This window comes from Glandiceps talaboti, chromosome 12 (genome assembly GCF_964340395.1).
Source record: "Glandiceps talaboti chromosome 12, keGlaTala1.1, whole genome shotgun sequence".
Taxonomy (NCBI): domain Eukaryota; kingdom Metazoa; phylum Hemichordata; class Enteropneusta; family Spengelidae; genus Glandiceps; species Glandiceps talaboti.
Window position 1 is genome coordinate 18,208,410 of NC_135560.1, and position 25,847 is coordinate 18,234,256.

Sequence of the window (25,847 nt, forward strand, 5' to 3'; positions counted from 1 at the left end):
GTATGTATGTATGTATGTATGTATGTATGTATGTATGTATGTATGTATGTATGTATGTATGTATGTATGTATGTATGTATGTATGTATGTATGTATGTATGTATGTATGTATGTATGTAAAAGAAATGCATGACCAATTGCCTTGATGTTCGGTGAGGACATTACATAGGGTCTGTCAATGGAAAATTGTTAAATGAAAATGATTGCATCATAAATGTAAAAAAATGTGGTTTTGGTAAATAAAACAAAGTTAACATGCAAGATTGTTCTTAGAGTTGGTGGGTATTTTCTTGGGGATGTCCAAATGAAGATTTGTTCAAAATGTGATGATCACATGTGATATGCAAATTAGGTCTAAAACGTGTCTTGGTCAAATATCTCAAAACTATCAGCTCTTTATTATACTTAAATTCCCGGGGAGCATACACACATAATATTTGTTCTTAACATCGTCGTAAACCACGCCCTCTTTTAGTGCACCGCCCAAGAGGTTTTTTATCACAGAAGAAGAAGAGGCGCTGGTTTATAAGCATGGCTCTGAAGTGAACATTACCCCAGCCTGAGAAAGGCAGGTGGCAGTATACACATCAATCAATTTCTTTACAGAGGTCAAAAAACTCAAAATTGCAACTGTTTCCAGTGTCAAAATATCTTATTACGTGGAGTTGAAAAACGCCAGTTTCTTTTTTGTTGCCAATAATATTATGTGTCCATAACCGAACCAATTCGTGTTTTTAAAAGTTTTATAGGGAAACATTATCTATAGAGTGGATTTTCGATTCAATTTCCCCATTTGTCAATTTGCTACGGATGTTGTCTTTGTGACATTACCCCTACAGAAGTAAAACTGCGTTTTCGACATCAGCATTCTCTCAACATGAATCATAACCAACGGCATAGCCGTAAAGCGCAAGTCTCTTTACGGCACCGTTGTTGTGTCACGGGAAAATATGCCATGGTTTGCGAGAATACATTACTGTACAGTCAGCGACAACTTTAAAGCATAAATTGCAGACGATGGTGTGTTTGACTGATGCAAAATAAAATACAAATAAAGGTGTTCCAATTATATTGATTTTTCGTGACTATCATTCAGATTTGCGATTCAAAAGCAATCATTTTATATTTTGAGTACCTTGGATGTTTCGAGAGGTTAAGTCATAAAATTACGAAATGTTGTAATGTGTCGAACAACAACCCGTCACTCAGGAAAATGTGCATGTTATTTTTATAATCGGATTAGTTAGTTTTAATACTGTGGTGGTTGTTGAATTTGCTCAATGAGCAGAGAGTAGAATTTATGTCGATGTCCTCGCCGATGATTGATGGAATTAAAAAAGTATGGTTGGCATGGTTTCCAATATAATCCCATTGTATAGCGATAAACACAAAATACAGATCGCGTATCAAATACAGTAACTGAATACAGTTCATATCTTGATATAGTTTTGTATTTCTTTTGTCTCAGACAGCAACTCTGTATTCCTTTATATACCGAAATATGGACTAAAACACTTGTGAATATTGAATAAGGTTCCAACCAACAATATAATTTTTATTATTATTATTATTATTATTATCTTTATTTTGCAACCAAACACAAAGAGGTGATTGAAATCATACAATTTAAAATCGCAAATACACAGGAAAACACTGACTAAACGAGTACAGACAGCAAGGCTAAAATGTTTAAGAATGATTCCTAATGAAAGGTTACAAAGCTAAAGAAAGGTAAGACATAAAAATATACTGATTACTGTTAAAAAGGTCTATACAAGCTCGAAAACATTCTGTCAAGCCATCATTGGTAATTGTACAAAGCGTGTGGTATGAAACTGTTTTTGAATCGTTCGGTTCTACATCTGGGAATACTATATTTTTTTGAGTGACGGGTCTTCCTTGTTGAGGTTGGATTGATCAAATAATTTAATTTGTCATTACTAATGCATATTTTCCCAAAAAATGATTGGCATATTGTATCTCTCCTCTGCATTAGAGTGTTGATGTTGGTAGAATATATTTGATTATCAGCTACCATTGCTTAATTACATGTAAAGTAATGTTCGCGAACAATGGTATAATGTGAACATTCTTTCTTAATACAAATCCCCCTCCAAATGCAAGGAGAAATTATATCGTAAGTATTTACTGAACATATTGACTCTTATACTGGAGTTGTCTGTCCTTGCAAATTTGACTGTAGCTAGTTATGATTTAGTTTAAGAAGTCAGTATTGGGAAATAACCTCTCTGCTTCACATATCTCAAAGTAGACTTTGTCCTGCTATGAATTGTACTTTTAATATCTTATTTTGATCAAGGGTCTTCTAGAAATATAAGCCAAGTGATTAGAAGTGGAACACTGCATCCACTGTATCCCTAGTAAAGACGAAATTTTATACATTATAGTAGTCGACTTTCTGTACATTGTATTATGATAACCTAAATTACACACATACATTTTTTAAGAAACCTAGTAAATACTTATAAACACATTACTCACTTTTATATAAAAAAAAGTCATGATCAGAATTAAAAGGTTCATGATATTGCTGACGTCACTACACTGAAAGGAACATTTTGAGTGCTGGTCAAAATTAGCGAAAATAACCACTGCCAAGACCCGTATTCGGCTGTAATCGTATTTCCATATAGTCGTTTGTTTGTAATTTATGATTTTACATAATGTTCAGGAACAAACATTACATTGTACCATCATGGTTATCTTTTATTCATCTACCTATGAAGATGACTGTAACTCTTGTTGTGCTCAAGAATACCAGTAGTGCACTCTTTGTCCTTGCTGCAACATCCTTGGTTTTCGCAAAAACCTCCGTCAAATATGTATGTGTTTTTAGCTAGGGCTATAGGGGTTCGCCATTGGCAAACAAGAAAGTGGCATGCATGATCTGGTAAATAACGTTACAGTTTATTAGTGACCATGTGCCATGAAAATAGTGAAGGATGACATCATGTTTAATAATGCAAACGCAGGGAACATAATTTACCACACGTGACTTGTTGTCGTACAATCAGGATTGCACTTTGTTATAAAACCAATAGGACCATGGGACGGTGATCCTTTTGTTGCGATTAGTTTCTTGACCCCGAATGTAAATACATACATGCATGTGTTTCAGGACACGACTTATACATATTATTTTGTGTGCGCTTTTAAATGATTTTCAGATGAAAAATGGAATTACATGGAATTACAATCCACTTGTACATTCAGGATAACGCATTTCTATAGATACAGTCGGTTTAATTCGTGACACTATCCACAAGCGTTGACTTGTCGCTCATTGGATTTCAATGAGCACATGATTATAGGATTTGAGTAACACACTCCATGGCCAGCCACTGGTTCGTGCAGCTGCTGTCAAAATCACACGGTAGTTCTATTCATATTCAACTATTCATATTTCTTTCGGTTACTAGATAATTTCAATCATAATTACTGAAACAATGCAAAGTGATATTCAATGTAACCGAACATTGCGTGACGAAAGGAATCTCCCATCATGCCATGGCGAGTGCGAAGGATATAGTGGAAATTAATCACCCACCCTCCCTCTTCACATCAGATTTTGAGCAGTCAGTCAAATATTGAAAAGTATACAATTTGTCACACTACGTCAAATGTCGTCACGGCTGCTGATTGCAGAAAACAAACGTGTATGTAACACCTGACAACAGTTCCAAAAAAGGTAAGTACATGTTACTCGTTTTTACTTCAGATTTCATTACGAGGGTGACATTAACAATTGATAAATATTTTTTAAATATTCATTTCGTCATAATTTGATCATTTTGGGATGTCATCAAATGTTCATTTTTTATTCTTTGATCACAGGCGTGAGTTCTCGTAGGTGATGGTTGCTTTTTTGAGAATTTTCCTTGCATTTTGTGAAAAACGGTTGATAATTTCATCAAATTTGATTATATACAATTTATTATCTGTTGTACATGAACTTCTAAAAAATGTCACCCATTGATTTGATAGTTAATTTGTCACGAAATATTGGCCCCTTCTCAAAAAAAACATGACCGTGTCATGGAACATGTTACGACGAGGTGAAATATTTTAAAACGTAATTCATCATCAACGTTAATCACAGTGAGTTATTTGACAGTCTTGTCATTTAAGTATCATTTCTGACAATATCAACAGCATATACAAGGAAAAACTTATGGGAAGCCACGATAAATTAAATACAGATAGCGTCGACAAAAACTACGAATCCAGCTACATTCCTTTATGCATGTAACCATGCTAGTGCAGGTATTAATCTATATTTCACCAGCTTGTGAATCAATTACCCAAGCTTCAGTGGGTGCTGAATGGTGATGCTCTCAACTATGTACTATAGGATTTTTAAGTGGACACAATAGTATTCAGGGCACTTGTGATATACACTTAATTACACCGGGCTGTATGTCTATATACAGTGAGTTCATAGCTAGCATGAAAGTACCATCTACGTACATCCATGGTTAAAGAGAGTGGCATATAATATATCTGAATACGCAAAGGATGACACCCATTGAGAAACACGTGACATTGAGATAACATCAGTTCTAGTTGCCTACTGCACATATACAAAGTGGACAGGTCTACTACACAGATACAAAGTGGACAGGTCTACTACACAGATACAAAGTACGTGGACAGGTCTACTACATAGATACAAAGTGGACAGGTCTACTACATAGATACAAATTGGACAGGTCTACTACACAGATACAAAGTGGACAGGTCTACTACATAGATACAAATTGGACAGGTCTACTACACAGATACAATGTGGACAGGTCTACTACACAGATACAAATTGGACAGGTCTACTACACAGATACAATGTGGACAGGTCTACTACACAGATACAATGTGGACAGGTCTACTACACAGATACAAATTGGACAGGTCTACTACACAGATACAATGTGGACAGGTCTACTACACAGATACAATGTGGATAGGTCTACTACACAGATACAAAGTGGACAGGTCTACTACACAGATACAATGTGGACAGGTCTACTACACAGATACAATGTGGATAGGTCTACTACACAGATACAAAGTGGACAAGTCTACTACACAGATACAAAGTACGTGGACTAGGTCTACTACACAGATACAAAGTGGACAGGTCTACTACACAGGATACTAAGAAAGTGGACAGGTCTACTACACAGATACAAAGTGGACAGGTCTACTAGTCTAGGTACTAACTGGCACCATATTACGTACTCAATGTACTCCATTTACTATCCCTAGTCTAGTCTAGGTCCCAACGATCGCACAGATTGTTTGTGCTACTCCTGCAGCGTTCATATAAACATGCTGACGTCCTCACGTCCCCACCTGATTTTAGTTTAAACGGACTGGAGGAGGAGTCATCCTACAAACATGAGAAAGGTCAAAGACGTTTGCTGATGACAGTATGTCAATTAACGATGCATTTCTACTGACATGCGCCATTCATTCTTCGCTCACCATAGGGTTCAAACACACTTGACACCTTTCGTTGGGACCTGGAACCACTTAAAGCTCAGGAGCAGTCGTTTATCGAGTAAATTAAAGTACTTTATGGCTTTCGATAATGTGTATGGTTTTAAATGTTATGCCATTAAATGGCCTCGTACATGTCCTTATTTTTGTAAAGTGCATACCCTCCCCACTAGCTATCATGGGGGGGGGGGTGTTGTTTCTGCCCAGAATCAAGATTGAAACATAAAACCCTGAGGTCTAAGTATCTCCAAGCACAGCCCAATGTGAGACCCCTTTTCGCAAAACCCATTCTAAAGAAATCTCTCATTGTTATGTATGGACGCTGAAGTTGATTTCCACCTCTGAAGTGGGTGGGTACTGTATAATTACATATTAAAATATGTGTGGCGGGGAGGGGGTTACGCAAATCCTTGGGTTTATTTGGGGTTGGGGCATGAATTTAGAGAAAGCGCGAAGGGGGCGAAAAAAAAATCGACCAAAATTATTTCTCCCCAGCGCCCCCCCCCCCCCCCCACGGCCGTAAATTTTGATCCCAACCTTAAGATAAGATAATATATGTTACTCACAATTTTTACTATTATTTTTCTACACAGATTTCTAGAATGGTGCATTTTCGGATCAGTCGTGTGAGGCATGTTTGTTCGGTATCTTGTCTTTCTCTGATTCTGTACGTATTAGGAACAATACTATTTGTGCATTTCTTGTCACATAGCAGTGGAACTTCTCAGCGAAGATACGATCAGTCCGTCGAGAAAAGGATCGGAATATTAACGGAGCCGCAATCTGTTGCGATACTCAAAAATCTACTGCTCAGGTACCCTTGGCTTTCACGCAGAAATACCATTCCCAACTACTATACCAACAATAGAGGGCGTGGTCTTCAATCAACTGAAGACATGACATTAGTATTTGTGCACCATCAAAAATGCGGTGGTCAAATGATGAAGACATGTTTGCGGGCGGTGGCAAATTCGACTGGCTTTGCACCACCCAGATTGGTTGGCGGTGCTTATTTTGAGAAAATTTTTAATGAGCTATCAAACATCCAGCGACAGGGTGTTCATGTTTATCAGGGTGGTTATGCATTTGGTGTATGCAATCACATCTCAACCCCGTGCTCTTACTTCGCTATTGTTCGAGACACATATACCCGTATGGTTTCACATTACCTCGCCTGCAACCTCACCGCACCTAGGAACCGTCTTTGCCTTCCGTTTGGAACTCGATACACATCAGTCAAAGAGTGGGCATTATTCGTTGGCAACCATCTTTTCAAACAACTGTTTAATGATGTTGAGTTATGTAAATCGAAATATATGAGTATAGGTTACACAAAATACATAAAAAGACAATTTCCTGGACTCCAAACTATACAAAACCAAAATGTGTCTGTACCATGCTGGCAAGTTCACAGAACATATTTAGACTATAATTTGAATATGAGAGAAAAGGAGGTTCTACTTCGCTATTTCATTGAAAATCTAGAGAACTGGTTCACCGTTATCGGAATAACAGAAGATCTGCAGTCAACTGTTTCAATGTTGGAGGAAACATACAATTACCCATTCGTTGACAGTTGTACCGTTGAGGGCGATGTACTGGCAATTCACGTGGCAGGCACGAAAAGGAACGATGAGGATAAGATCCTTCTTGCCGAACTGAAACAAGATCTTCAGGCGAAATTGAGGCAAGATGACGAGGTTGCAGAAGCATTATATTATGACATAGCGCTTTACAAAAAGGCCAGCGAAATATTTGAAAGGCAGAAGATGATGTCGTCAGTTGTTTAGATGTGACGAGGCCTCTGAAACTGAAGACTGCTTGTATATCATTTAAGTCGTCCCCCCCTCTCTCTCTCTCTCTCTCTCTCTCTCTCTCTCTCTCTCTCTCTCTCTCTCTCTCTCTCTCTCTCTCTCTCTCTCTCTCTCTCTCTCTCTCTATCTCCCATTTTCAAACAAGAGCAGTATAGATATTAGAGAAATATGTTGTGTGTTCTTCCTTTTAGCCAAAAATGTATTCTTCTAGTGACAGTTAGAACTGAAAGCCAACAATCGACTCAGCACGTGATACTCATACACTCTAATTTGATACTTCATACATTGTATCAGTGGATCTATTAAAACCGATTTTTAACTCATTATGCAAGTGACCGAAAGACTTAATTCTTACATAACAATGCCCTTTGGGAAATGCACATTTAATATCAGCAACAGAGCATATAGAAAGTTTCAACGTACGTGATTTCGGGATGAGATATCGTGTACCATAGCAGATGTTAGCCTACCTGTAGTATTGAAAGACGGCTGACGTTACTTTTATTTCATCGATCATAAACTACCATTTTGATTTGTTTTTAATTCGGAAGGGCGAGGGAAATTTCATACAAAATGGCAGTTACAATTGCTGAAATACTATAATAAAATAGTAATGTCAGCGGTCCTTTACTAGGCAGACGTGGCAGATATGGTGTCTTAACAAAGCCCTACAACATAAACAATTCTGTGCTTGAGAAACTGCAACACAAGTAACACAACAACTATTGTATATCTAATGCGAAGCATGGGTTGTTTTCTATACTATATATAGTAGACTAACATATCTTAGACTTGAGATGTGTTTGGTCAATTTGGCGTCTATTCTTCTGAAAGTATGTGAAAATTTTCCTTTTTCTAGATCGTTACGTCACATTTGACATTATTCGTCTTCACTATATTTCGAGTCAAGACATGTTGAGATGTCAAACAGCCAGTAACCCTGGTTATGCTTTTTTAACATAATAACAGGACATCATTAACGAGCCTAACTATTCAATAGCATCAAAACCATTGTAAACACGATTCCCCAGCCTTATTTTGCCATGGCAAGCATGATCGAATGCTTTGTGTTTTCCTTGAACATACATGGAGAGGAGTGAGAAACAGTCCTAGCTTGTCCGGTAAATCATTGTAAATATGGATAGCAGTGTACTAGTCCTCCAAACGATGTAATGTATAAAGTCGATCCTTCGTTCCAAATGTACGTGTATGTTACATACATAATGTCCCTATTGACTAAACATAATGTACATGTAGATTTATTCTTGCACATGTAGATTAACCACCAGATTTTCAATAGAACATTGCTCGATGTGTTAAAGCACAGTCCCTCTTATTATGTAGATGGCATTCGTTGTGACGTGCAGATAACATTTTACGTACGGTGTTATTCAGTGTAGACGAGCATCGCAAGACTCTGTATAATCAAAAATGGAACAGGTAAAGAAGAAAATGGCGACGCTAAAAGCCACCCTTGAAGAAGCGGAGAAACAAGCACAGTCTGCTGAAGACGAGTTGAATGCCAAAAACGCACAAGCGGACAGTGTAAGTAGCTCCCTACATATTGTACCGTGTCTCACATCGTGCATGGATCGGCTTCTAGACACCTGGACCCTTTACCATCTCGACCCCCGTCATCTCGACCCTTTATTGGAATAGTACTTGACATCTCGACCCTCACACCCTGGTCATTTCGACCCCTTTGATAGAAGCTTTCACAAAATAATACAAACACATATTTAAGTAACGGTATAGAAAGCAGTCGAGTTTGAAGAAAATATCTTTGGAATTCAGAATGATGGAATCGTTGTGAACCTAAAACTTATGACGCCTTATGAACACACCCGTGACACCGAACCGAACACACGAGAGAGTGCAGACACCACCGACAATAGGTCTACGACGGCACATTCCGCATACTGGCCTACTCAGTACATTTATACCACAGCTGCCATGTGAGGTTTATGGTACACTATAGACATTCGAACTAAGTAGGATAAAGATACTTGTTTGATATTTTGAGCGGGGTGTAAGGGTCGAGATGACTATGGTCCCAATAGAGGGTCGAGATGACGGGGGTCGAGATGGCAAAGGGTCCAGGTGTCCTGCTTCCCATGGATCTATCGTGATAGTTTGCATTTTAAATGCCGTGTACCAAACAGTATACATGGTCATGGAGGTAGATTCATCCACATTACCTCTATCAATGTTGGTTCGTACTACACTTCTTGAAGTATCAGTTATTACAAAACTTGGAGAAACGATGACGACCACGCCCTGTCCATCGGATAGCGTGTATTGGCACACAGGCATGGTCTGTGGTATTGGTAACCCAGACTGTTCAATGACTTTTAATGGGATTTTACACCGTACATTATAGCATAGCCATAGACCCATTGGTGGAGGCTAGGGTCTGTGATTATTTTTAAGTGGTATAACTATTTCATATAGCGATAGAACCCCACCCCTTTCATGATTTGAAGATTTACTGCTATTTAGAAGTTTTAGGGATCCAGTTTGCCCACCATTTTGACCTTGCAGTCAAATCCAAATCATAACACTATCCTCTTATGACTTTTCAGTAACTTCAGATAATTATGGATATGGGTATTCAAATATAATATTAAAGGCGAAAATAAAACAAATATAAGAATGGTTGATATTTTTCTCTGTCATACATGCCTTCTACTAGTCGCAGTTATCCATAGAATAAAATAAGGCGCCATATTTGCTAGCAATAACAAAACGTGTCATTATTGTAAAAACATGTTGCGATGGTTGCTCGGGTCGGGTTGTGTTGAGACGGGCTTTGGTGGAGGGCCCAATTGTCCAGCTTCTTTGCCAGCATGTCATGTAAAATTCACTTTTTTGTTGATTCATTTTTCTGTTTGTACCTAAATCTAATACACTGGTGAAATATGAATGTCAAAGTCCAAAGTGTGATTGTCTTAATTACTGGCGCCTGATAGATTGCACAACTTTTTCTTTCGGGTGTGTGGTAAAGTATGAAATTCCGCATAAACAACCACTTTTCTCTAGTGATGAGGTTAAAGATGATTAAAGCACAGTGATTTCATACCCCGGCCATGATTATTGTTCTTGTGCCACGCCACAAATTGGAACAATGCATTGTTATCCGGAAGCGACCACATTTACATAACAATGCAATGGTAACGAGCCACAAAAATAGCCTATGCATAATGCGTTCTCCTTTATGTAACCATGGACAGGATGAACATCCTCTAATAAAACATGATTTCATGTACATTTAGGCACAGACAAGTATTCGTCTTAGTTGTCTGTGAATGAGGGTGTAAATGAATGTAATCACAGCCCCTCTTATCACCGCAGAAACAAAGTGAATATTTATTTGTTGGACTTGTACAATAATTGCATGTTTTTACCATACTATCGATCCATAAGTGAGTTATAGATCCATGGCCATATCAAATATGTATGAACAGGATTGTCGGAAAATTTGAATGACTGTATAAGTTTTCATCTTGGTCAACAAATGCACAGTCCATATTACCTAACAACTTTACAATGAAGTGGTTTCATAGATATTTATATCATTATGTAGAAAAAAAATAGAGAACTCAATAAAGTTGCCAACACACCACTATTTACAGGGAAATTTGTTTGAGCTTGCACTTTCGATTTGACGGAATATCAAGTTCAGTGAAATTGGTCACAAGGTTGTGGTTACAGTTTGATAAACAGACTAGTATTACAGATACAATAGACTAACCTTGATCTCACTGTATGGTTTGTGTTGTGTTGTCACTGACAAGCTGGGTATTTTGAATTTTATTTTCATCCACCCAAGTTGATTGGCACTGCATTGTACCTCCATGAATACATGAACTTACAGCAAACCATGAGCAAGCAAACATCATATCGAATCTAGGTCGTGTAGGGTCTATGGTCAATTAAATAGTAGGTCAAGCTAGTATATGTATCTCTTGGCGAATGTTATCATGGGTACAATATTTGGTAGTCTCGCTGCCAGACTCGTGACTATATCGTTCATTAGCTTTGCAAGCCGTGCGGTGAAGCTTACGTATACAAAGCGGACGGTGGTCACGAGTCTGGCAGTGAGACTAAATGTTTGGTGGAGTGTGAATGCTAACCGTCCAGGGTTTAAAATTTAACGACTTTTTCATACAATCTACTAACTTTATGATGTTTTTAACTGTATTAGTAGAATGGAGCATGCTACTATGACTCAACATGCTAGTTTATATTCATCTGTCAAAATAACGATCGTATGACATATTCATTGCCTGTGTCCATAAACCTTGTGGCCAGTCTCACCGAACTTCATACCTTGTCTAATCCAACCAGTTATAACCAGTTATAACCCGTTTTAACTGGACACATTTTCATTCGAAGTTAAGCCACCATACAGTAGAGATATAAGATACATATTAACCATACATTGAATGAATATGCTGTGATGAGAATCAATTCATACATAAATCCAGTGTCATTTATACCTGTATTTCTATTTTAGACCGAGGAGGAAGTTCAAAAATTAATGAAAGATCTGTCGAGTCTAGAAGATGATCTTGACGCTGCCGAATCTCATTTATCGTCTGCAACGGAAAAATTAAATGAAGCTGAAAAATCGGCGGATGAAAATGAGAGGTATGTATTAAACTAGATAGGCAGATGGGAGCGTATTACGTTTCCAAAGACGTCACAATAGTAAAATATTAATAAAACTATCTGGTAAGTTTTACCTGTGACAAATGCTTCACTCGACCTTCCTCTAAATCCACTTCACGTATGCATTTTCCTACAAATTGTCAAATGCTGGATCTATTTAGAATATAACACATATGTAATTGTAAGCGTATACCAGATGTAAATCAAATGCGTCCCGTAACGACAGAAAGGCGTGATATGAATCATTGTTGGAGAGTACAATATGATGACTTTGGAATGATAAATTGGAACGAATGCGCCGTTTCGACCCGTCTACTACGGACCTTGATCACGCACTGTACTGTCCTATTGATTCTTTGAACCATGAACAACATATTCTCTATTATTTCATTGATGTTATGATCAATGTATGTACCATATTTATGAAAATTTGAAGTTCGTATTGCCTAAAATACCCCCAAAAAATCAGTTTTTATGCAAAATGTATGTATGTATGTATGTATGTATGTATGTATGTATGTATGTATGTATGTATGTATGTATGTATGTATGTATGTATGTGTGTGTGTGTGTGTATATATGTATGTATGTATGTATGTGTGTGTGTGTGTGTATATATGTATGTATAACTTGTACAATGCAACTGATTATGATTTTCTACTGTATTTCTTTACAGGGCAACTAAAGTGCTTGAAAACAGGGAGTTGGCCGATGTTGACAAGGTAAAGTTCATAAAACATTGTCTTATCAGAGTTTACCAACTTTGCATTAATTTGTAGATTGCTAAGGCCTACCAAATAAATTGTTTGGTTCCAGTTTCCCGACCCCCGCCTAGTTTTCACTGCATCCTAAACTTTTTTTTACGTATTCGAGAAAAAAAATGAAAATTTGCAATAATTGTAAAGTCTCGCAAGAAATAGTGGATGTGAACTGATAGTATAAAACTTCCAATTTGTAATGGCTGTACATTTCAATGAGAAGAAACCATAAGTAATAGCACAGAAACCATAATTATGGAAAACAACGGAATACATAACTACTTGAACTGGACACTCACATATGAAAAAAAAATACGAAAAAAATGAAATAAAAAATCTACCTACCCCACCTATTCTATTATTGGGCGTAATCAGAACAACACAATTTTTTTATCAGGCCTAATCCTAGATCAAACCACTCACAAGTAAGACGTGCCACTTGTCTGTCATTAAACTCACGGGCTATTTGTACAATTAACACGTTACGCAGTGAGTGTAAACGTCTACTGGTCCACTAATGGAAGAACACTGTAGGAAATAGGAAAAAGCAGTCAGAGGAAACAATAAGTGTGATGGCAACATTTTGAAATACATGTATATAGAAAATAAGAAAATAATATTAGAAATTTGAAAAATCGCGAGAACAAAATTATTTAGTCGTCCTGTTCCCTGTGGTATCCCTTCACACATCCCCAGCATTTTAAGTACATCTCCCCAATTCTCAACACCCTCCGGCGGTGTTTGTGAATACATGGATCTATTATTGAGATAATAGATCCATTTTGAATGTGACCTAGATAATGTAAGAGATAAAATGAACTTTTTTTCCTGTTTACAGATAAGCCGCCTTGAGACTGAACTGGAACAATTAACTCAACGGGCGGCTGAAGAAGAAAAAAATTATGTTGAGGTAATGCCGTCATTACCAAGTAGAAAGTATACGATCTCTATTCGTAAATTAGTTTACTTTCCAGGACAGATAATGTTTGATCCCAAACAACCAACATGAAGTTGTCTGTGAGGTTTCATAGATATCATATTCTCTAAAATAATCTCGACCACTTCAGATCACAAAACATCTATAGTATATGATGCTAAGGCTACATGTCAGATTTCAAATTTGTCGTGAGACAGTAGCCAATTAAAGTAACTTTGCTAATGAATATGTGTCTGACCTCATACCACTTTTAATAATGGTTCTCAACCTAGGCCAAGTGAGGGAATATGTGGGAAATAGAAACTAATCACATAGCTTAGTTACCATAGTAACCACTGAACCCAAATCTTTTTTTCAAAGTATGGATACAGTGTGCGCACCACAAGCATTATAGGTTTACCCCTCTATTCGGAATGCATCTAGACACACACACACATGCCAACACACGCACGCACACACGCATGCAATTTTTACATGTAAACAAATTTCGATATAAACAAACTTTTCTGTACTCAGTAATTTTAATTTTATTTTCTATTCGGTATGTACTTTCATTTAGGTAATTGATGCAGTAACAGAAAAGGAGGCACGCCTTGACGAGGCCGAGGAGAGACTAGAAACCGCAGACGCGTAAGTAATGTATAATTTTAGAGCGATAACTTCACAATCTTGGAGGGAACTTTGTTAGGGGCGAGATCAATAGTTCAGTGCCAGGATAAAAAAATACATACTTACGCCTCAGACTCACCACCTCAACCCCTTCTAACTAAATTGAAAATTCTTTCAGACAGCAAAATATTTCGTATCTGTGTAGTAGTACATGTAGTATGTTTTGGTATGAATACGAAATCAGTGAGTTCTTTTTCTTGACATTTTACTGTATTTTAGTACTAAGCATTTACTATGGCGAAAATAATTCCATATCTCAAATTGAAGACATTTTGTGTATATATATTTGTATTCAGGTGTATAAAACAGATTCATTGAAAGTAAAATTGATTTTGTAGGATAAGAACTAAAGTGGCTGAACCCCCCTCCCCAAAGTAGAATAATTTAGTTTTTTATCCTATATATTGAACTATTGATCTCGCCCCTTAACACCATCGTTATTAAGTTGATATAGACAACGCCACCATTTTTGTCAGTGAAAGTAAAAGCAAAGTTGCTCCCTGTAGTGGTATGTGACACATTTTACACATTGCCAAATGTGTGATTAGCTATAGAATCTGACAACAAGGACGAGGAGTTGATTTGCTGGTACGCCATACTGTACTACTCGACTCCTCTGTTCGTTTATTTTGCGCCTGTTTCTTTTGTGTATGCGTCGGGTATTTCAAAAAATATACTGCTGCTCTTGCGACTTGGTATACTATAGTAAATGAATGAAAGTTTCGAACAGACTTTTACGAAACAGTTACTGCAGCAACTCTTAAGCACAAATAATTACCGCAGTGCAGATATCATGCATTATTCATGGGAGCATTCAGTACCACTACTTGGTAGAAGCTAATTTCAAAATATAACTTTCAATCGAACCTCAGAAAAAGACAGGCTTTTGTGTGTGTGTGTGTGGTACATGTTTGATATCCCATGTGCAATACACCATCTTGAATGGTGTATTATGAGAAATATAGTACAAATGTAATTCTGTCCGACGTTAGCACGTATACCTAGCTTAAAGAGTACATGTTTAACGTACAGTAAACACGAAAGTCAAATTACCAAGCTCAAGCTTACACTATTTTGACAGATGTAAATTTTCTAAGTTTTTGTTGACATTACTGGGTTGAATGTGATTTTTTTCAAACATGTGATTATTGAAACTGAATGTGGTTGTATTTTCCAATGTACGTGTGAACCCGGCACTCGAATTTATTTGTTTGTTGACTTCAAGAAAAGTGTGTTTCAGGTAGAATTATTCCATATATATCATTTTTTTTACAGAAGAGTGGAGGAGCTCGAAGTGGAATTAACTCTGGTTGGCAACAATCTCAGATCTCTTGAGATCAGCGAATCCACTGCATCGGGAAGAGATGCTAGCAATAGCTCAAAATTAAATAAATTAGAAGAAAAGTTCCAAGAGGCATGTTATTATTAATGTGTATTGAGGGTAGAGGGCAGTAGTCTTGTTGTTACTAAACTCCTTGGCCATCTGGTTGCTTGATGATTAAAAAGACGTTACACACTGGTTAATGATAATATGGGGGTAGGCACTTAGATGATGTCTCTGTCTTCTTGAAATATGACAAATGTCGGCTATTTGAAATTGAGTCATGAATGTCAGAGATGTGGCTGTTAACGGACATGGGGAAATAAACCAGTTTTCTAAAATCATGTATGCATTTTAACCAGGGTTGTATCTTCTCTGGTTTGTACAAGAATCACGTCACTTGTTTTTATTTCGCTGCAAGAATGTATTTTAATCGCAAGTTTTGTTTTCTTTTGGTCTAGGTTGACAAGCATGCAAACGAAACTGAGGAAAGAAATACAGAATTGGAAAATATTATTGAGGATTTAGAAAGTAAGAGTTTGATTGTCTTTACATGTAATATTCAGTATATATACTTCTGTGTGTAATCTTCAACATGTGATATTCAGTATATATACTTCTGTGTGTAATCTTCAACATGTGATATTCAGTATACTTCTGTGTGTAATCTTTATCGGATGGGCCCAGGAACCGTGTTACAAACAAATATGCAAATAAGCGGATAGATAAATAAATAAACATACACAAAACAAAATATGCGTGAATAAATGAAAATTCTGTAAATATATGGACAATTATCTATATACTTATATACGGGCCTGTATTGAAATAAAAAAAAAGACAGCTTCAACTTCTATTTACTTTGTCCTACATATCAACGTATGACAAAGTGTATAGCAACTGTATACTATCTTACTATTTGTAATAGTATACAGGCCCTTATATACATTATTATTCGTGTGATTATGGTATGTCCATTAAAATATTTACTCATGCATATTTTGTTTGTGTGTGTGTATGTATGTATGTATATATGTATGTATGTATGTATGTATGTATGTATGTATGTATGTATGTATGTATATATGTATGTATGTATGTATGTATGTATGTATGTATGTATGTATGCATGCATGCGCGTGCATGTGTGTGTGTGTGTATGTGTGTGTGCATGCATGTGTGTGTGTTTGTTTGCTTGTTTGTGACATGTTCTGTGAGATGGGCAGCTAAATGAACCATTATCCCATAAAGAAATAACCCGTTTATAAAAATAAGTTCAATGGTACACATTCTTTCATTGGAAACGATTTTGACAACTGAGTTATGTATGCTAAACTATTTCGACAACTAAGTTATGTATGCTAAACTATTTCGACAACTAAGTTATGTATGCTAAACGATATTTTCCTTTTTAAGTTAGAATGTTGAGCTTCCATTTTGTAAGTGATCATACAAATGATGTATGTCTGGGGCATTCCATAACAATGCAAACACGTACAGTTTGTTGCTCTTATAATTACCGTCCAAAATGCCAACCAATGTTTATATTATACATTAATTTTATTATTAATTTAATGTTTTTTTTTCTTTTTTAAACAGTGCAATGTGAAAGCGAACGTGAAGCCTATAATCGTGTATCGGCTGAGTATCAGCGACTTCTTGCCGAACTTTCGGAGATGTGACGATGCATCTGTCTATCCTCTTGTGATAAATATAACATACATATGGTGTAGGGTGTGATTTGAATTAATTTAGTTAAGGTGCGAGGGAATCAAAGTAACCAAAACCAGTGACGTACTCACAAAAGTGTTACTTTGAGAACATTTTAGCGCATACACGTATTTTTTCATCCATTACGTTTTCAAAATTTGTTATTGCCTCCATGACGTGCATTTTGTTCGCATTGCCAGGCTCTGTAGAGTCAAATTTTAAGTTATGTTGTTATAAAAACAGATCAAGATCCATACCTTTGATGTTGTAAACCAAAAACGATGGCGAGGGACGACTTCTCGTCAATGTCCGGGAACGATATCGTGATGACATAAATCACACACCGACCATTGGTGGCGCTCTACTATGTGAAGCTCGGGAGCCGCATGAAGCGCAGCACCACCGTTTATAGAATGTGTATTTGAAAATGCATATCATGTACAACACCATAACATGTCACAACTCCTCACTGTTTGGATTTCTTATAATTGTCATTTGAACATTTTCATATCAAGATGACGTCACAGCATCTTGATGACGTCACTCTTTTGAGGTGATGACAGAATGAATAAAGATTTGTTTATAATTATGGTAATAGTTTGTGTCACAGTTAAGCTTATCACGAATGTCTTTTGACAAGTCAGTATGTGAATATACCCGACCAACAGCAAACTCCATTAGGCTGTGTAACAGATCCCCACGGGAATATACTGAACCAAAAGGGCTACTCTGGTAGTGGGTCAACTGTTTTCCATTTGTACTATATTTGAACCCTGAAGGGTAGACCATCTCATCGTCGTAAACCACAGCCTCTTTTACGGCACCATCCAAGAGGGGTGTTTCGTTATTAAATATTTCGTGGAAGAAATAACAGCTCTGGTTTGCGACAATAGACTATCTGGACACAAAACAGTCACAACATTTGTGATGTGCAAAGTTCAAAGTTTAATGCATGTAAACCTTCTATAAAGATATGTCTGTCATTTTGAAGAATACCTTATTACAGGTTGTGTTGTAAACTAGAGTGTGAGAGGTACATGTAATACATATATTGTAATTCTATACAGGTATGAACTAAGTAGTACATGTATTATAACCATACACGTAGACTAGTAACTAGTCACTGGTTTTCAAATCTGACAATCATTTCCAGTTACTAGGATTCTACACACAAATCTAGCTCGACCTCATGCAGAGTGAGGTCAAACACTGACATGCCCTTGTAATTGGCCACTTCATTCACATCATTGTTCATCATTATACACCTTAATTCAACCTTTCAGATTGAAGGCAACATTTGTATATATTAATCCTCCAATTGGATGAAACAGATTTCATAACAGCTTTTGGTGGTAATTTAAAATTCAGCACAGAAAGTTAAGCTAGAAATCTGATCATCCTAGTAGTTGGAAATAATCGACAAATTTGAAAGTCAATGATTAGTCTCTAGTATAGAGATTACACGAAACACAGAAAATAACACAATTTTTTTATGATTATCATACCCTGGCCTTTAATTTGGCAAAGATACATTGGCACACTGCAAAGATTGAATTTTATGTAAAATTATGCATATATGTGTAGTTTCTCTAAGGCAATATTTCAATTTCTTGTCCACATGCCTGCAAGCTGCAGTATACTGTAACCATGATAAATTAGATAACATAGTGCATTTATCATGCATTATTTATGGAAGCATTCAGTAACACTACTTGGTAGAAGCTAATTTCAAAATATAACTTTCAATTGAACCTCAGAAAAAAGACAGGCTTGTTTGTGTGTGTGGTACATGCTTGATATCCATGTGCAATACACCATCTTGAATGGTGTATTATGGGAAATATAGTACCATTCCATTGATAAACATTACCTAACGCATTGTTTCAAACAATCTGACAAACTGTTCATAACCAGAAATAATTTAGCTTTGGTTTATACCCAGACTCTTGTGGGAAGGCTCTCAATCACCTACTTTTACCACAACTACAAAACTATGAGGAATCTCACAGTCCTTTGCATCTGAGCATGCTCAGTTTGGATTTAAAGTTACTATAATTATTTCTATAACAATACAACCTTCCTCGATGAACTGTTACCAACAGTTCCTGAAGCTGTTACAATCAGCAGATTTGCCAAGAACAAGATTTCCTTTCCACACAATCAAAAAGTTTGACATCAATTGTTCAGGTGTTGCCTTGTTTGTCAGTATAAATTTTGACATTTTTGGCAGTATCCTTCAACAAGGTGAAGTAAACTTGAACAATGGTCTTGGCTGGTGGTGTGGTCATTCACTGGGATGTAACAGTTCAATGAGAGAGGTTGTAATTTTTCCAGTTGTCTTGTACACTACAGTTGATAAATTACAAACTTGAAAAACGCACAGGGATAAATATTAATAGCATCATGTTGCACCAGTAAATGCTTCATTTTATGATAAATACAAATTAAAAAAAATAATACAATTTAAGGATAACTTCATTTTGTAAATTACCGTTTTCCAAAGTTCTGTCCTATATTGCTATATTGCCAGGCTCTCTATGTAGTGCTATTCCTAACTAATTCTTCTGCAGGGCTTACTCGCTTTCAAAACACTTCATTACAATAAAATCTATTCTACTGGAGTTCCTGTTAGTGTTACCTTGAGAGGTAAGTGTCACCTCTAAACCTTGACACTTCTGGTGACAGGTAGTTGACAACAAGTGACAGAGTTTAAAATTGTCATGTGATCATGAGAATTGTCTACTACATGCATTTCACTGAACACCCTACGCAATAGTCCACACCATATAGCCATATACAATAAATGGATGATGTTTCAGTAACTTGCCTGTGATGTGTGACAAATGGGTAGAAAGAATTTTTACATTATTTTGCATTGTATGACATCACATTTCTGTGTGTGACAAATTACCAGTAGTCATTTTCGTTCAAAATTAAGGTACAGATATGATCACATCATCACACTTTTTGTGCATGATCTTTTTCCAAATTTTCCATGGGTACTTTGCCTAATAATTTACACATTTTGTCAGATACCTGCCAGTTGCAGTGAAAAATAAACCTAGTATTACTCATTTTGACCTTTCAATTTTTACATACTGGTACTGGCAATAGCTATGATGATATTTACATGTTTGTCAGCTGATTGTAATCAAGTGAGTATTTATGAGCACTTCTGCTTGCAGCTGATTTCTTGGAACTAGTAAAATCTAACAATGAAGTTAGTCACACATTGCTATAAAACTGTCCTTGTTTACTCTCATGTACACTATCAATTCTTAGAAGCAATGTAAGTGACTAGCTATGTTGAATTTGTACTGGTATGTGTTTACTTGTAAATCCATTGAAGAGATTCTCTTCTCTGTAATTGTAATGTATAAAGGTAGAGGCCCAGTCATCCAAAAAGTTAGGGAGCCCCATACATCATTGATAATGGTTCAGGGAGCCCCTAGTTTTGTAATTATTGTACAGTCTGTTGCTACACAGATAGCCCATGCCCTGTTATCATATTATCTATCTGATAACCTGATTCAGTCTCATCTAGATTCAATTTCATCTCAATCGCTGCTACTAAATGATGGCGATAAAGATGTGAAGACATAATTGTGTAATGCAAAGAAAGATTCCCGCAAAAACGGTGATAATATTATTGAATCAAACAACCGAGGATCAGATTTAAATCAGATTGAGATATCACATGACTCTGTAGTCCTAGGCATAGCCAATCAGCTGCAAACAAAATATTCAACAACAACTACACATGTAATGTGATTGGTTGCTGATGAATGAATACCAACCAATCAAAGCTTACTATGTTTCATATGAAATTAGCTAATCCTATTCTGTTAAGCCTACAGATCAACAAAATCAATTCATTTTTACAATGATCATACTAACATCTTTCTAATCTATACAAACTCCATAAATATAACAGACTAAGAAAAGGGCCTCCTACATCACAGTACTGTGTTTGTTTCCTAAATTGAGTTCTGTGAACAAAACTTTAATTTTAATTCGGTGATACAAGTTTGATTGACAAATACAAATCCTTGGAAGAAATATGCAAAGTTTCTTTAGACCCTGTATGATTAATAGCTCTTTAAAACCAAAGGGAGAATAACGAAATCATAATCTCAGACCTGGAACTGTCTACCAGACTGATTAAAAATTAATACAAAATAAATTTAATTAGGTAATGTCAACAGATACTTGCTTATATTATTAAGTATTTTGTGCCAGAGAAAACAACTAAATATTTATAGTTATACCTATATTAATTATTATATTAATATGCATATTTATTACATAAGTCAGTAACACTTATTACACTTTCATATTTTGCAAAGAATTTTATCAAAAATGCTACTAAAATCAAATATTTACTAGTTCTACTGATGCAACAAATCTTTGAATTGACATACACAAAATCAAAATTCACACTTCCACTTTTTATCAAATTTTCATGAAAAGATATCAAGGCTGTCATATACATGGCATAAAACATCACTTAATTAAAATATTTGGTTTTAAATCTATTTCTTAGTAATCACTCCATAAAAGATTCAACCATGTTTCAAAACTTTTCACCAATATCCTGGAATGACATGTTGCCACATTTATAATATAAAATACGTGTATACAAAATATACATTTACTTCTTGTAGCGGGTAAACCTTATGGCCACATTGCAAAATATCACTTAAAACTTAGCATATCATTGTCACAAATTGACGAAAGAAAAAGAAGTACACAGAAAAAAACAAACACCAAACAAAACTTAAAAATAAATATTTAACAAAAACAAAATATTAAATTATGACATAAACAACTGCACATATTCTTATTAATTCTTTTTCAGGATATTGATTTAAACTGGTGAACTATTTTTGTCTTTTCTTAACCCACATAAAAATCAGTAATGTTAAGCACAAAAAATTAAAATGCCACATACTATTTCGTGCATAAAAACAAAGCATTTTGTCAAAAATAAACTTGCTATACAGACACTGTCCATGTTATTTTACATGATTATAAGATCCATTACAAAAGCATTACCACGTATGAGGAAAAAATACATTTGTATAAACTATAAGATGTATCTTGCAGGTATGTAGGTTTAGTTCAAACCACACTACATTACATGTTCTTCCTATGCTTTTTCAGTTAACATATTGTTCTTTGCTGTCATGTAAATTACAGAAATTATATACACTTATTATACATACATCCTTGCAAGAGACATGAAGTTAAGGTCTAATGCCAAACATGACAATACAAATATCTGAATCACCTTGAGTCATTTGTTTTTATTTGTGAGCATCATTGAGGCTATTCAGTTCTATTGTTTTATCAATATGGCATAAAAAGTTGTCAGTAGGATTACAAGACAGTATAATGCATGAAACAACTAAGAGTGGGAAGAAGGGGAAAGAGAAGAGAAAGAGAATACAGCCCCTCTGAACCTTGTGCAAAATAATACATTTGTACATCTGCAGAAAGATTGAAACTTCTATATGAAGCTGTGTAAGTATTGCCTGTACAATCCTGCACAGGATACATGCAACATGATAAAGAAATTACACTAATGACTTGATTTGCTCATTCAGATAATATGAAGCACTTCATAAGGTTGATTCTGATTGGTCAGTTTTAGCACATTTGTATTGTTAATGAGTGATAAAATATATGTAAATTTTCCAATCAGTGGCAACCTTGTATTAGTTTCACATCATCTCTGGCATATCCTGATGTGTACATGATTATAACAATGTCGAAGTTGACATGATTCACCACATGGTACAGTCTAATGAGCATTATATTATTAATAGTATAATATTATTATTACTCTGTGCAAATATTGAAATAGACCTCTTTTGATTTCCTTTCAACCAAGATTTACTAAAAAAATGGCGCTTTTTCCAGTGTCAGACAATTTCCAATCATGATAAATAAATGTCAGAAAATTTTGACATGATCACTTTCAGCTTTCTATGATTCTATTTCCACTATACAGGGAAATGATGTCAAGTTGGTCTTCCCAGTTACAATGCAAAATAAAACTGTTTGATATGGTTTTGCACATAATTATGAGAGCTCAAATATTGCACATCTACATACATATTCTTTTTATGCAGAACACAAACTGACTATTCCTACTTTGCATTCCCAGCCATGGAATTTTTGTTATCTACTGACCTTTTCAACGGAAGTAACACTACACCTCTGGCAGTATAAATGTACAGGTTGATTTGTTGTGTTTGAAAGTAATTATGGCTGGAAGGAGTTTCTAAAAATACAATTTCCAGACTGCAAAATCTAGTCATCAAAATTTGGCATACAACTACATGTAGGTTTTACTACATGTAATATAATAGTAGTTTAAATGCATGTACACAGATACCATTCTAGAAGAAAGATAATTGTAGAAAGTAATCTAAAATACATTTACATACTATATTATCTCTCCCCTTTACACATCAATTTCTGACATTAACATAAATACATTATCATAGAGTGATATATTATCTACACGCTGCTGATATTTTATGATGCAACTATTGGTTTTCCTCTTCCTATAGCAAACCCCTTGGTGCCATCAGGGCCTTTAGGTTGTCGTATAATGCCATCCATGTCAGCCAAACATGGTCGGTTAGAAGGATCAACCATTCTACGACTCATCAGTGGACTACTACGTGGACTACCATCAACAACAAGTGTGCTCTTATCTTGAGCTGCTAATAATAGACGTCGCTGTACCCAAGGACTGGATGATCCACTACCATCTGAGGAATAGTCCATCTTATGTCGTTGCAACTCGGGACTTGCTCCTGGGCTTGCTTTTGGACTTAGGTATTTGTTTTGTCCTGCTTTCCCTCTGCGCACAGCTCGAGGACTTGACCTTGGACTTGAGTGGGGGCTGGACTTGGGTGATATGCCTGGACTGAGGTGATTTTGTGCACCTTTTGGTGACAGGTTTTTGTTTGATCCCTTCTGTCCTCTCCTGTTTGGTGAGGGTGAACTTCCTTCTACGTCAGAAGAGCTAGAAAATCCAGATGTGTCGCCGCCTTCTTTAGTCAGTTCTTCAACGCGACTGTTCCTCTTTTTCCTTCGTCTTCGACCTTTATCCTCATTTTCGCTATCACCCCCATCAGTATGGACGGCTGCATTAGGACTCAGCGAGTTATCTTTCTGTCGCTTTTCTTTTTTATCATCTTTCTTCCCTTTCTCTGACTTCTTAGGTGTAGACTTATTTAGAGTGGCAATTTGCATACCATTCCTCCAATTACTGTTGTCGCTGTTATTTTGAACAGCCTGTCTCGCTGACTCTGATTTCTCAAATTCCACAACAGCACACACTGTTGTTCCCAGTTCAGGGTGTTGAACTTGATGTCTCTTAACATCTTGAGGTAGCGGTTTTCCAGGACGAAGAATTCTGATCAACGCTATATCACCGCAGGACTTGAATAAATCTGCAATGGATTCTATTGTAGGTTCCTGCATGGGTAGATTGACAGCGACTATAGTTCTGCTTGGGGTTGTTTCATCATACTCCGGTAAAGGCTTCACACGTTTTACCTTGGTGCCTTCCACGTTTGAAACCAGCTGGGACGATTGTTTGATGCTATGTCTTACAGCTTTCCAATCTTTCGTTAAAGACTTCATTTTCTTGAACGATGTTATCAATTTCAAGCTGACGTAACCTTCTTTATTTCTTCGTACATGTTTGAGAAGGAAAGCATCCTTGATAATATTTGCGTCGGAGAAATAAAACTCGACCTGTTTGATGATTTTTTGAACAAGCTCATCGTCTGGTGGTACCCAATTTTCATCATCTTTCTCACCCGTGGCATCGTGTTGTACATCCTCGTCGTGGTCACCTACTTCCTCCTCGCTCGTATACGTGGAACTTGCTCCATGACCGTCATCAACCAACTCGTGTATTTTGGGAACTTGAAGGTATGTTCCATGTGGCGAAGTGCTCATGACTTCCGTTGTAACATCATTTTGACCGTTTTCCTCCGCCAGTTTCACGGTCTCAGCGGCCTCGATATCACCCATTTTTAGCAGAAATACCCGAAAAAACACAAAGTAAGAAGGAAAGTCTTGGCAAGTTATTCCAGTACCTATTTGAGCGACGACTGTAGTACAATAACCATGTGAATGTCAATACTCAACCACAGTCCTTCGTCTCGATATCACAATATGGCAGTGAATACACGTCAGCGTAACGAGGAATTTGATTGGTTTGCTATTTAACCTCCGACCTCAAACATTCTATAAACAAAGCCTTTTAATCCATTTATACACAAGCTGGACAGGAGATTCTGACGTAGTTTGTCATCATATGACATTATTATCCTCTCCAATATTGTTTGACTGTGTCATAATAGTTCAGTATACTGATTACAACGATTCATATTAATTGGATAACAGCCAATCGAAATGCCCAA

The 25,847-nt window shown here is 36.3% G+C and overlaps 2 protein-coding genes across 2 annotated transcripts; one reads left to right on the forward strand and one right to left on the reverse strand.

Annotated features, from left to right (window-relative positions):
- Positions 1-7,468: 7,468 nt before the first annotated feature.
- LOC144443612 (uncharacterized) lies at positions 7,469-17,955 on the forward strand. Its single transcript, XM_078133155.1, has 8 exons — positions 7,469-8,876; positions 11,848-11,981; positions 12,679-12,724; positions 13,599-13,670; positions 14,257-14,327; positions 15,642-15,780; positions 16,149-16,218; positions 17,287-17,955. Exons 1-8 carry the CDS (start codon positions 8,763-8,765, stop codon positions 17,367-17,369), a joined length of 729 nt encoding a protein of 242 aa, XP_077989281.1. The 5' UTR covers positions 7,469-8,762; the 3' UTR covers positions 17,370-17,955.
- A 363-nt stretch (positions 17,956-18,318) lies between these two features.
- On the reverse strand, positions 18,319-25,834 carry LOC144443510 (la-related protein 6-like). Its single transcript, XM_078133014.1, has one exon. The coding sequence runs from the start codon at positions 25,453-25,455 to the stop codon at positions 23,941-23,943; it is 1,515 nt and encodes a 504-aa protein (XP_077989140.1). The 5' UTR covers positions 25,456-25,834; the 3' UTR covers positions 18,319-23,940.
- Positions 25,835-25,847: the final 13 nt, after the last annotated feature.